This window comes from Mercenaria mercenaria, chromosome 15 (assembly GCF_021730395.1).
Source record: "Mercenaria mercenaria strain notata chromosome 15, MADL_Memer_1, whole genome shotgun sequence".
In the NCBI taxonomy this organism is placed as follows: Eukaryota; Metazoa; Mollusca; class Bivalvia; order Venerida; family Veneridae; genus Mercenaria; species Mercenaria mercenaria.
The window spans coordinates 30,659,337-30,671,609 of record NC_069375.1 but is presented as its reverse complement, the minus strand read 5'-3'; the positions used below and the strand labels follow the sequence as shown (position 1 = coordinate 30,671,609).

Genomic DNA, 12,273 nt, shown 5'->3' with positions numbered 1-12,273 from the left:
CAGATTGAAAGATGGACAACTTCATTATAGAAATTTAGCAGGGTATGGGTTAATTAGATATCTTATGTATGTATTTCAGATTTACGCAAATTTTTTGGTCACATATTCTTCTAGTCTGGTCTATAACTAGTACAGTGTCATTATGCACAAAAGTATTTTGAACATTATTTATTACAAATTACCAGGGTAAGATGATGGCATGTAGACTCGATGCATTTAGGTCTAGTTTTTACCCGGACTCATAATTTCCATAAAATGTAAACACCAAATCCTATGATAGATTGTCAATGAAGTTTAGGGTTTTCTTTGGCAATATGAATTTATTTTACTTGTATAGTTCTTGCTTTGCATTGTAAAAGTTACCAAAAATTGTGTACTTGAAATATAAAAGCAAACTTTAAAAGGTTAATTATTTGTTTTTTCCTTAATCAGATGGCTTTTAGGTCTTATAAAGATACATTACAAAATGATTTGAAACATACGAAAACGTATCAGTTATCGCCATGAGATGAGAATAATATTGCGAACGATCATGTAGACCAATGCACAACGCGTCCAATCGTTACTTTGAAAAAAACCGGATCAGTAACGCATGATCTCGGATCAAATGGAGTGGTTTTGGTGATTTTGGGTAAGAAGATTGTATTTGTCTGTTATTTAGAAATCATTGTCAAGGACGGCGTACAGCGCAAGATGTGCTCCGAAGATTGTGGAATACTCGTTGCTATTCGTTTTCCGGCAAATGTAAGCACTTCTCTCATTTACTTTGCTATTTTCGCATGGTTTTCCGAAATAATTGAGAAAAGTACTTAGATTTGCTGGAAATCAAATAGCAACGAGTATTGGACGGGGATTTGTTACCGGTATCATAAACTTCAGAAGGCTTTTGCTAAATTTTACTACAGTTCGTCAAGTATAACACAAACCTTAAAACACTTCTAAAACTTGGTCTTGCACACCCCGTATACTATGGGGATGTAGTTTATAAACTACGGAAAATAAAACATAATGATTATTTCAATCTATTTTTTTGGTAAAATGTGTTAGTAAGTTTATCAAAAGAGGATACAATGCGAAAATCGTAAACACTGTGCATGAATGACTGATCCCTCTACAGTTAGTCGCTACGCTTTCCTGTTTGTTGGTGCGATGACAAAGTGATGGTTTTCTCCTAAATCCTACTAAAACGGATGGAGGGAGTGTAATGTTGTCGTGAAACTCTTAAAAGCTAGGCTCTTGGTGATCTGACTTCAGACAAGTTGTTGAGTACATAGATGTACTTACACCTGAGATTGACCCTTTTTACACAATCTGGTATCTTGTCACTAATGTTATAGCCTTTCTTAGAAAGGAGTTATTTTATTCACACTGTCTTGTCTAAATTGTTAAAAATAGGGCAAGTGCAGGGTTGCAAAATAGGGCAAGTGCAGGGTTGCATTAAACGCGTTTAAACCCCAGCTTCCTTTGTATTGGTTACTGACCGTTCCAATGCGGTGCCTTCAACTTGCATTTTGTCAGCTTCGTATTATATGTTATGTATATTGTCTTGTTTGTTGGTGGTGTTTCTTTCCTAACCCCCAAACTCGCCATCTACTTTTACGCCCCACCTCTCCCTTTGCTACGAGTGAGGTAAGGTACCCGTCATGTGCTCACTGGGGCTCCCAGCTTTTTATTTTCCACCGGCCGTCCATGAAAGGTGTCCCTATGCGTTGTTTTGTCTGGGAAAAGATCATGTGTGACCCAACTAATTATGTTTGTAAATAACCTTGTCAAATCAGTGTACAACAAACAACAGGTTGACCTGATCCTATGAGATTTTAATAAAGCATTTGATGAAGTGAGCTATGAGAAAGTCGTACTACGGTATACGTGGAAAAACCCTAAAATGAAATAAGAGCTGCCTTGACAATCGGCTTCAATCCGTAATCCTGAACGTTACAAGCTCAGAGCCCATACCTGTCTCTTCCGAGTTCCGCAGGTTTCCATGCTTGGGCCTCTGCTCTTTCAAGAATACATAAATGATCTCTCCCCCTCTCTCCCCCCAACCCCCCCCCCCCCCCCCCCCCCCCAAAAAAAAAAAGTCTAAAACTTGCCCATTAGCTGATGACAATATACATGTTATTTACTTCTATCAAACAATCAAGGTTCTAAATGACCTTAAAACAGTTGGACTGGGATATGGAATCCCCCCAAGTGTTAAGTTATCCACGTTACAAGGAAACATCCAATTCTCTCACAATACTACCTGTAGAATATATTACCAAAACCTGTCACTTCAACAAAATACGTTAGCATGAATATTTCAAACGATATCTCGTGGGGCGCCCACATAAATAGGTCAGCCGAAAACAAGGCAAATCAAACCCTAGGTTTCCTTCGCAGGTTCAAAACCAATAAAGTCCATGGCATACCAGAACCTCGTCAGACCTCAGCTGATATATAGCTCCGAAGTTTAGTCCAATACACACAAACCCAAATTGACCTAATAGAAGCTGTTCAAAGACGTGCAGCGTGTTGGCCTATGTTCAGCTTTGGCCATACTTCCAGTGTCACTGAAATGCTATACAGTCTAAAATGGCGCAGCATAAGGACTTCCGACTTCCACTCATGTACAAACTTTCAAATCGACTGGATGCAATCCCCGTAGAAGATTATCTCATCCCCTAACAAGGATATCACGCCATTATCATCCACTGGTCTGCAGGTTAATCTCTGTGACCACTGACTATTACAAATACTAGTTTTTCGCTAGGACTATAGTCCAATGAAATAGTCTCTCACCTGATATTCCCTTCCCTCCAAACACATAACCTGGCTTATCTTTTAAGGCATACAGACACTAAAAAGAAAAATGGCGCGAAAAAAAACGGTAGTCGCATAATGGCGGATACAAATAGTCCACAGTTTTTTTTGCTCTGTAGAGCTATTTTCCTTATTTTCTTGGAATTTGTTTTGCTAAAATCACATGACAGATCTATGCTTGACATGTAGGTAGCATTTTCATAATGAAATAACAATATTACAAAATTTTTCATGGAAACTTAGATCATTATTATTATACCACCAGTATAATTTGGGGTCTCATTTTTTAGCTGATTTTGCAGTTTGTGTGTTTGACTGAAATTATTTTTCTTGCATAAAACATGACCCCCACTTTTCTTTTGATTTTTAGTTAGTACTGACAATATTCTTCAAGAAAATGTAGGTTACAGACATTTAAAATGGGTCCTGATGTGTGCTGCGGTCATTGGAATTAGGTCAATTTTATATAGAATAAAGAACAACAATTATTTAGTGTGTTATAACCTATAACCCAAATGCATGAAAAAATACAAGGTTTTAGCTTGATATCAACAGTTTCCAAGTTTTTATGGCATTTTCAGTACCATAAGACAAAGCGTCAGATTTTGTCAAAAATAGCTGTCGCGACATAATTTTGAAGCAGTTACCCTAAATGCAGCCTTGTTTTGCCCTGTTCTGACATTTTCTGCTCTGATCTGCATGCAAATTACACATTTAAACTGTTAAATATGTTCACTTATACCTCTGATGGCCAGAAAATAGCAATCAGTAGGCTATAAATATACAGTTTTTGAAAAAAAATACACTCAAAACAGTGAAAATGTGATATTTTTGGGTTTTATCCTCATTTTCAACGAAATTGCAATAAATTTGTCATTTTCTATCAAATTCTAATCAAAGTAGCCCATTTCCACCATCATCTGGCCAGATTTCAATTTTTACCAATGTCATCTTAATTTAATCAGTAACGTATTTTCCTTTCCCTTTTATTTGGCCCGAGTTCATTTTATTTCAATTAACAATCTTTGTGGCTTGACGTGCACGGAAATGACTTACGTCCCGGTAAGAAGTTAGACAGTAAAGGAAGAAAGAGATAGTATTATAACTTCACATGGAAAACTGTGTACATCAATAATTTATGTAAATAGGAATGTCTTCATATCCATTTCTTCAAATGAAACGTTTTCGTTTACAGAAAGCGTTCTCTTTAATTTCAGATGTGTTAAGTACATTTCTTTGACCGTCCAATTTTTTCTTGAACTTTTCTCAAATAAGTTGTCTGGACTAAGCAAGGCATATTTCGATTGTACACCACAGTGCGTTGCTACTGTGTTACAACCTGATGTTGACCGACGAAATAAAGTTAAAGAAACGCCATCAAGTTCATATTTATCGTCAGTCAAAAATTTCATGTTGGCTATAACCATTTCACAAGGTATGTTCTTTTGTACAAAGCTGATGGCAGTCTTTTGCAAAGGGTCTTTCTCTCTGGAATAAAAGCTTTCAATAGGATGCTGAACTAGATCATTTGTTAACATGCTATCACGTGATGGTATCATGACGTCTGATTTGCTGTCCGGTTTAATATTTTCACTTTGCTCAAAATGAAGGAAAAGGTTTGTCAATGTAGGTTTGTTATCCGTTACTTTTTGATTGAGTCCCATTTCCGTTCGAAGAGCAACTCTGTCTATCATAACATCTAAAGTACCTGGTTCCCAACCAACCACACCGTGCGGTTGAACTGAGTGTATATTAAAGATTTGAGAATCGTCTTTAATGGCGGCCATAGATGAAATGGGATATACGTTAGCAGAGAATGGTAAAGACTTCCTAAATTTCCGTTTAAGAAGTTGTAAACTGTTTGAATCTGTGTAAAAAGTGTCGCCGTTCCTTACTTGAGTAACAACCCTCATGGCAAGTTCCCCGACAAAGTTCCCGGAGTTAGCAGGTGAAAGGTCGGTGTGAACATTCACTTGAAGATAACGTCCATTGACACCGGTTGTATTTTTCAACATGTATTCAACCTTTATCAATTTATGAGATACTTCGACAACACATTGCTTACTGCCTGATAGTTTACGTATGTTTAAACGAGATGTTAACAGATTTTTGCTTTCGCTGCTTAATGACAGAGTATATGCTCCTCCGGTCTGTATGAAATGACGCCAATAGATTTTCAACTTTGTGCAGAAATTTTCACTTTTGTAACATATTATTTGCGGTGACCCATCATATGAAGAAAACGTAATATTCACTTCACTATTTTCACATTTTAAATTTCCTGTGTCGCTCGTGTCACGCGTATCATAATTGCTGACATCGATTGCTTTTCCAGACACAGAATGATGTGATTTAGAAATTTTGAAAGAAGAAATACTTAGTGGTGGTAACCTGGTTTCGAAATATATTTTTGACCGTTCTCCTTGCCGAAAAAAATCAAAGCTGAAATTTGCTCCCGTCGGACCAGTTATTACTATATATGGACTAGATACTGAAAATGCTACAATTTCCGACCTTTCTTGAGTAAAATCATTGTACAAAATTAAGTTTGTATCTTTTTCTATATTCTGAGAACGGCCAACATCTGACTCTTTTTTAATCATGTTTTCAATGGAAGTAGGTACAACCGATTTGCCACGCGGGCTCTGAAGGATGTCTCTTTCAATATAGTTTTCATTGGCAGCATCACCATTCTCCGTTTCTGTATCAGTGCGGCTTCCGTAGATAATGAGCTCAACAAGAGATGCCATGACCTGCTGTGACGTAAACAAAGCAGATAATAGTCTTTTTTCGTAGTCCTTCACGACGCGTTCAGATGAAGTGCCCGTTATGGCGTCATGGTGCTGAAACAGATCTAGCTCTCTTCTAGCGTCGACTAGTTTACGTAAAACTAAAGGGGCCTTTTTCAGAGACATTTCAGGAACTTTACCGCTCAAAACAAGTAGTGCAGCAAGAATGTCTGCAGCTCGAACGGATTCCTGAAGTTTGCGGCCGAGTCTTTTTAAATATTGCCTCGTTGTGAAAAAGCCACTCCAATAGTAAAGACCCTGTGTAAACGGTACAAAATCTCCACTTATAATAGGATATTGTAACCGATATATCTCCGACCTCGTTTTTACTTCCGCAAAGTAGTCCTTAAGAGTACCAAATTCCATTCGTACGTTGTATCTTTTATTTGAATTGATGAATTGCATTAAAGCTTTCGTGTTTTTGTACTGCCAGTCCCACTCATCTGCTGTGTTATACCTAAAGTCATCACCATGTGGCAACAGTAATACATTATGCAAGTATCCAGAACTTTTAAGTTTCAGCTGCTCTACAACTCTGTCTGCAAATGTAGACAGATTGCTGTAACGGTGATGGAACAGTCGTATTGGTTTATCCATTTCCAGTGAACCCGGACCCGGAAGTTCAATATCATGACCCAGATCGAGGTCTGAACATATATCTCGAGATGGACCGCAACTGTCGGGGAAACTTAGCCACTCGTATGGTTCAATCTTTAAAGTACAAATTAATATGTTGGAAAATATAGCATGTTGTTTCCCCAAGTTTCAACTTACATTACACTGAATGAATAATTCTACATGTGTTTCAAGCATTTATTGCAGCAAGCATTGTAAAAAGCAAACGTACTTTTGAGATATAAGGTTTATGTCAAGGAAAATTAATAGAAATATTCGTTAGATGTAACTTGATTTAAAAAAGTAAAGTATATTTTGAATAGCTTCTAAATTACTCTTCATTAACCCATTAACCCAGAATAAAATATGTCACCTGTACAAATAACGTTTGATCCGAAGGGGTTTTCCAGTAGAAATTCATCAAGTGGTGTTTCATAAAATAGTCCTTCATACCTAGGTGTATTCTTTTCACGACCGCAAATTTTATGCCAGCTTCCTTCATCAAAAATCGGACCGAAGAAGATAAACTAAACTGGTCCATATCAAACGTTGCAACGGGCTTAACGCCAAAATGTCGTTTAACCCAGACGTGACCTTCTATCATCTGATCCAAGTACGCAAAATAGTGCGGCGTAGCTTCATCCGGAATAACCCATGCGCCGGAAGTCAGTTCCAGCCGACCTGACTTCACTAAATATTTAAATTTGTTCCTTATCGTCTTATTCTGATTATTCCACCACTTTTCAATGAAGCAAATTTCCGGCCAAACGAAAGTCATGTCATGGTATTTATACAGTTTTTCAACGACTAATGACAAGATTTTACTCGTTCTCCTGGTGAAGTATTCAGAGAAAGTTTTCTTATACCCGGGATCATTATGTGAATGTGGAACGACAATGACCTTCAATGGTTCTGTGCTAAAGTTGCGCTTTGCGGGATTCCTAGTGATATTTAATTTGTCAATACATTTACTACTAACAAAATGTCCATGACGTTCATGTATTATGTGATCAAGAACATCATTTACAGTAAAATCAATAGCTATTTCTGGTTTAGAATCGTTCATCAAAATTTCTTGCTTTAAAACGTCTGTCATTAATTCTGTTATATATATATGACTCATAAATATAAATAGCAATGTTAATACTCCGATATATAAAATACACAGTCGAAATAAGCACTTTCTAACTGAAATCATTTTGTTCATTAAAAAAATCTCAAACTTTATTGGAATGCTAAGGTGAGCAGATTTGTGGTATTTTTTTTACAGTTGGATGTAATGTAGACATAGAAATCAATATAATAATTGCCCAACTGTTACCGATCAACTCTGTGTTGTATTATAAACATGTTAAACATATGTTCCTTTCATTCGTACAAAGTCATTACTGCCTTTTTGATGATTTTCAATCAATAAACATCTGCGTCAGGGATTGAATGTTCAGATGACAGATTGCCTTAGCAGTCAAATACAAGTACGAAACTGCAAGATGCAGCAAAAGGAAACTCCGCGCCAAACAAAGCAGTGTATGTAGTCTGATAGAACAGAAGGTGATATAACGATGCTGGTGTCTTGGTTGTAGACCCTTCAGATAAGATAAGATATGATAAGATAAGATTTATTTTGAGTCGGCAAGACAATTACAAGTAACATATATAAGCTCTGATGAGCTTTTTTAACCGACTATATAACAAGTGTAGGTTAACAAAAGTAAATAGGCTACAAATAAGAAAGGATAATTTACATCATAAAATCTATGAGAAACATGCTAATCCTACCAAATTTGGTTTAAAACTGCTTAAAAGAAGAATTAGTTACAAGGTGACTAGGAATATGGGGCAAAGGTGCCATAGTTAAAAAATATCTTAAAAAAGCAGAATATCACTCAAATCAGACTTGGCAAACAGACAGTCTGATGGGGGTTCTTGAATGTTGGAGAAAAAACATTGCTTTTGTAGTGTGAGCAGGATTTTTATGGTTGTATTTAGTGACCTACTTATTGACTGATCATGACCCTCATATGCGAAATTGACCTTGATAAATTATTTTTAGTTTCGGTATATGGAATGAAATGTACATGTATTGTGTGCACAAGGTTGTTCTTAAATTCAGTCTTGTGACGTATTTGTTCATCCGAAATGACTGGGTTACAAACTTAGCTAAGATGTTATCAAAACCATTATTTACCAATCGTTGAGCTAATTGCAGATTGGTTATTTGCGCTGTGCAATTTACAAAACGCGCAGATTGGGTATTTGCGAAGTTACTGCCAATATTATTACGCAATTAAACGGTGATTATTATAACACACAGAACAAAACATTTGGATATGCTTACATTTAAAATGATATTGGTAAGATTGTGTGCTTGAGAAATGCACATTCACATGTTTTAGACTTTATGGAAAAACACGCTCGTCAAATCTATTTCTTTCTGGCGCATTCTTCAAACTAAAGACGAAAGGAATTTTCCACGTGATGTCCGACAAAAATTGCTTTCTTTTCTGCTCTTTGATTTCTTTCCTGGTTCTTTTCTCCTTGTGAAACTTATTTTTCTCGTTTGTGTTTTTAACTCTGATGCCATTATTATGGGCCAGGTCAGACATTAAAAATAAAAATCTGAAATTTTGCAAATCGAAAGGACAAAATCGTCATTTACGACATTGCACTCACATACTCCACGCCTGTGGGCGCGGAGAATTATATATACGAGGGCACTGTTGTCCACATGAAGATTAACGCCGCGTCTTGTATTTCTTTGATAGGTCAGCTTTGGCTCGAGATAAAGAGCACCGTACCCGCCCAACAGTATATTATGTAGCGAACGTGTTCCATATGTTGTACGTGACAGCTTGAGTTTTATTCCCGAAAACGCAGACAGTAGACAAGTACCACGTTTATGTCTAACGAAGCGTAATTTGGACGTATTTTTGTGAAATGAAGACAAATTTGACTCTCAAACATTGTTATATGTTTTCATTTTTAAGGATGTCCGACGATATTTCATTGAAAACGGAGAACATAATTAAAATGAGAACATTCGCACCTATGATTTTATTGGAGAACATCCACACTATATTTCCATTATTTCAAGTATGCCTCATAAAAGGTGTCTCTGGAATTACGCTGTTCAACGACACACATTGTCTTATACAAACAGCAGGATAGCTGTATACGTGTATTTTTAGTTTGTAAATATTTGCTTAATAACGGTCCATACGCCCTTTTAGGCGCAGTGTAGTCTTTTGCTATGCTGAGTGCGGACCGCCTACATGTCACAGGGCGTGCCGTTAAAGAGAATTTTTTAAACTAAGAGGTGAAGATGATTTACCTCAATTTATATAGAGTTTAAGCCTTTTTAAGGATTAATCGGGACATCGACGCCTGCACCCCAATTTAGTCTACATCCGTCTATGCTCTGTGCCATCTCCGTCACATGCACACTCTGGAAGTTTGGAGGAGATGTAAACGTGTAAAAATAATAGTTTCTTTTTTTCAGTTATGCGATACTTTCATAATGTAAGAGCAACTGTAACGGCCTTGGCCCGTAGGTATGTATTACATTATGTTGTCGTAACACTGACTTATTAGCCAATATGATTCCGCAGTTGCTGAATTGTCCATATTTCTAAAAATGTATAATACTTAAATTATAAAATGTGAGAAGGAATTTAGACATTTTTAACTGATTTATATTTCGCAACAGTGTTGTTTGACTGCTGGTCATGCGATATTACTTATGGTAAAATAGTCGGCTGGCAATGTACAACTGCCGGTCGTGTAACTAACAAAATAAACAACATTGGAACCTGTCGGTTTACAAAAATTGTCCGCAAAACAACAACATGCAAAATATGAAGTATCTCTGGTGGACTGACACGAAAAAGATTCAGTGTGACAGAATTTGTTCCGCAAATTATGGATGGATCGTAATTCATGACAAATCATTAGAAAGATATTTTAAATCTCTGATTTACTACACTTGTAACTCGTATCTTGTAACTTCTCACTTTTTAATAGAAATATTTGTTTATGGTGCCCGTTGTCTCAAAATGTTGTAGTTCTACACCAATGATTAGCTACGAATAGTATGCACGTTCTTCAAGAAAATCGTTAGTGTAATTATCATCAATTTAATATTCTCCGTTTTCAATGAATATCGTCGGTCATCCTTAAAAATGCAAAAGTGAAATAATGGTTGAGTATTATGCTAGTCACTGATATTAATTCAAAGTTAAATCTGTCTTTGAACATTGCACGAACACTTTTTTACACATCGTCTCCCGGTTTAGGGCAAAAACATGCCGTGTACAATATGGAACACTACTTAATGGCGGATCTTCTTCATTCCGGTCCGTCACAACGGGTCTGTAAAACGATAGAGTCGTTGTTTAAAAACAACGAAAAAACGAAGGGAGGCTTTGTATTGTTTTCGGTGTTTTTTGGTACCCAAGTGTGTTTTAGTATGATACGAAAAGCCGGGAAGCTGCCGCAAACCGAGATCTTCAGTGATTGGTTGCAGGAACAAGTGACCTGTGACGTAACTGCGCAATGCGGAAATATTGGAAGTTTTCCGATTGCAGTTGCTCTTTTGTTTGTCTATTATTAAAATGGGGGTGTACAGCATTGTAACAGCAATATGAATACAACTATAAAACGTATGTCTGTACGATAAACTGACAACTTCTCAATTTTTGACGTTTACATTATATTCATGATTGAGTTTACATTTATTCATTGTAGTAATTGTTAAAAAGATTAAACGGGCAGTTGTGAAATTTGTTAGAGAACCCCCCCCCCTCGTAAGCATGTAACCTGCCAAAAGGTGTCTCAAAAGATATTTTGCCGCCAATTTTTGACAGGACAATTATGGTTGGTTCGATTATTGTTGTAGGGGTGTTATTAAAACAAGTTAAGGAAGTAGCTCTGCAAGGTATATTAAACCAATTTTTTTCACAATACCACCGTATTTTGTATATCAGTGTTTATATTTCTGTGTTCGTATTGTAATTACTGGTGAATGCCACGGCAAATCTGGGTTGTTTTTCGTACGTGCACCCTTTTGTAAGGAATAGACCATTATGGTTGGTTCGATTATTCTTATTATTGTAGGGGTGTTATTAAAACAAGTTAAGGAAGTAGCTCTGCAAGTTAAGACTGGCGATGGGAACAGCAGTAGAAAATCGCAATCATGTTTTGCATTGAATCTTATGTAATGATCCCTACCCCCACTTGTCCAGTTATGTAGACTATGCCAAAACCAGCCAAGCCTTTCCTTTTTAAAAGGAAACTTTATTACATTTGCAAATGAATTGCCAAGCTGAGAACTAGCTATATAAAAACCCAAAGAAACTCTTTCTAAATGAAAGTTGTGTCCTTTTTGCGTAACTGGTCGATGGTATACCAGTGTATGTACTTCACAGATCTTCACAGATCTTTCAGTCTCAGTTATATTGAACATTATCATAAACGGGCCGATTAGGCAGACTAGGTTTTACAAAAAGCTCTCACTGTTTTATATAAAATTGAGATAGTTTCACTGGCTGCAGCACACATCAGGACCTATTCAAAATGTCTCTTGAAGAATATCGTCAGTGCTGAATATAAATTAAAACTAGAAATGTGTCCATGGGACACAGATGCCCCCACTACATGACATTAAAATGACAATTTTTTCCCAGGTCAGGGGCCATAACTCCTACAATACTGAATGAATGCGGACACGAAACCCCAGGTGCACAACTGCACATGCTGACCAACTTTCCTGTAAACTTTGGTGACTCTAGGTTAAATACTTTTGGAGCTACGTGCGACACAACATTAAAATGACCAATTTTTTACTAAGTCAGGGGCCATAAATCCTACATGACTGAATGAATCCGGACGCGAAACCCCAGGTGCACAACTACACATGCTGACCAACATTCCTGTAAAGTTTTGTGACTCTGTGTCATATACTTTTGGAACTAGGCGCGACACAACACTAAAATGACCAATTTGTACAAAGTCAGGGGCCATAACTTCTACATGACTGAATGAATCCGGACGCAAAACCCCAGGTGCACAA

The 12,273-nt window shown here is 36.9% G+C and overlaps 1 protein-coding gene across 1 annotated transcript; it reads right to left on the bottom strand.

The window, feature by feature from the left end:
• Positions 1-3,059: 3,059 nt before the first annotated feature.
• Positions 3,060-7,746, bottom strand: LOC123550153 (alpha-mannosidase 2-like). Its single transcript, XM_045338594.2, has 2 exons — positions 6,580-7,746; positions 3,060-6,302 (listed from the first exon to the last, which is right to left on the bottom strand). Exons 1-2 carry the CDS (start codon positions 7,411-7,413, stop codon positions 3,939-3,941), a joined length of 3,198 nt encoding a protein of 1,065 aa, XP_045194529.2. The 5' UTR covers positions 7,414-7,746; the 3' UTR covers positions 3,060-3,938.
• Positions 7,747-12,273: the final 4,527 nt, after the last annotated feature.

Excerpts from the sequence above, each read along its gene's own strand:
- LOC123550153 (XM_045338594.2), bottom strand. The coding sequence starts at position 7,413 with ATGAACAAAATGATTTCAGTTAGAAAGTGCTTATTTCGACTGTGTATT. Across the intron at positions 6,303-6,579 it reads ATCAAACGTTATTTGTACAG|ATTGAACCATACGAGTGGCT; the intron begins GTGACATATTTT and ends TGTACTTTAAAG.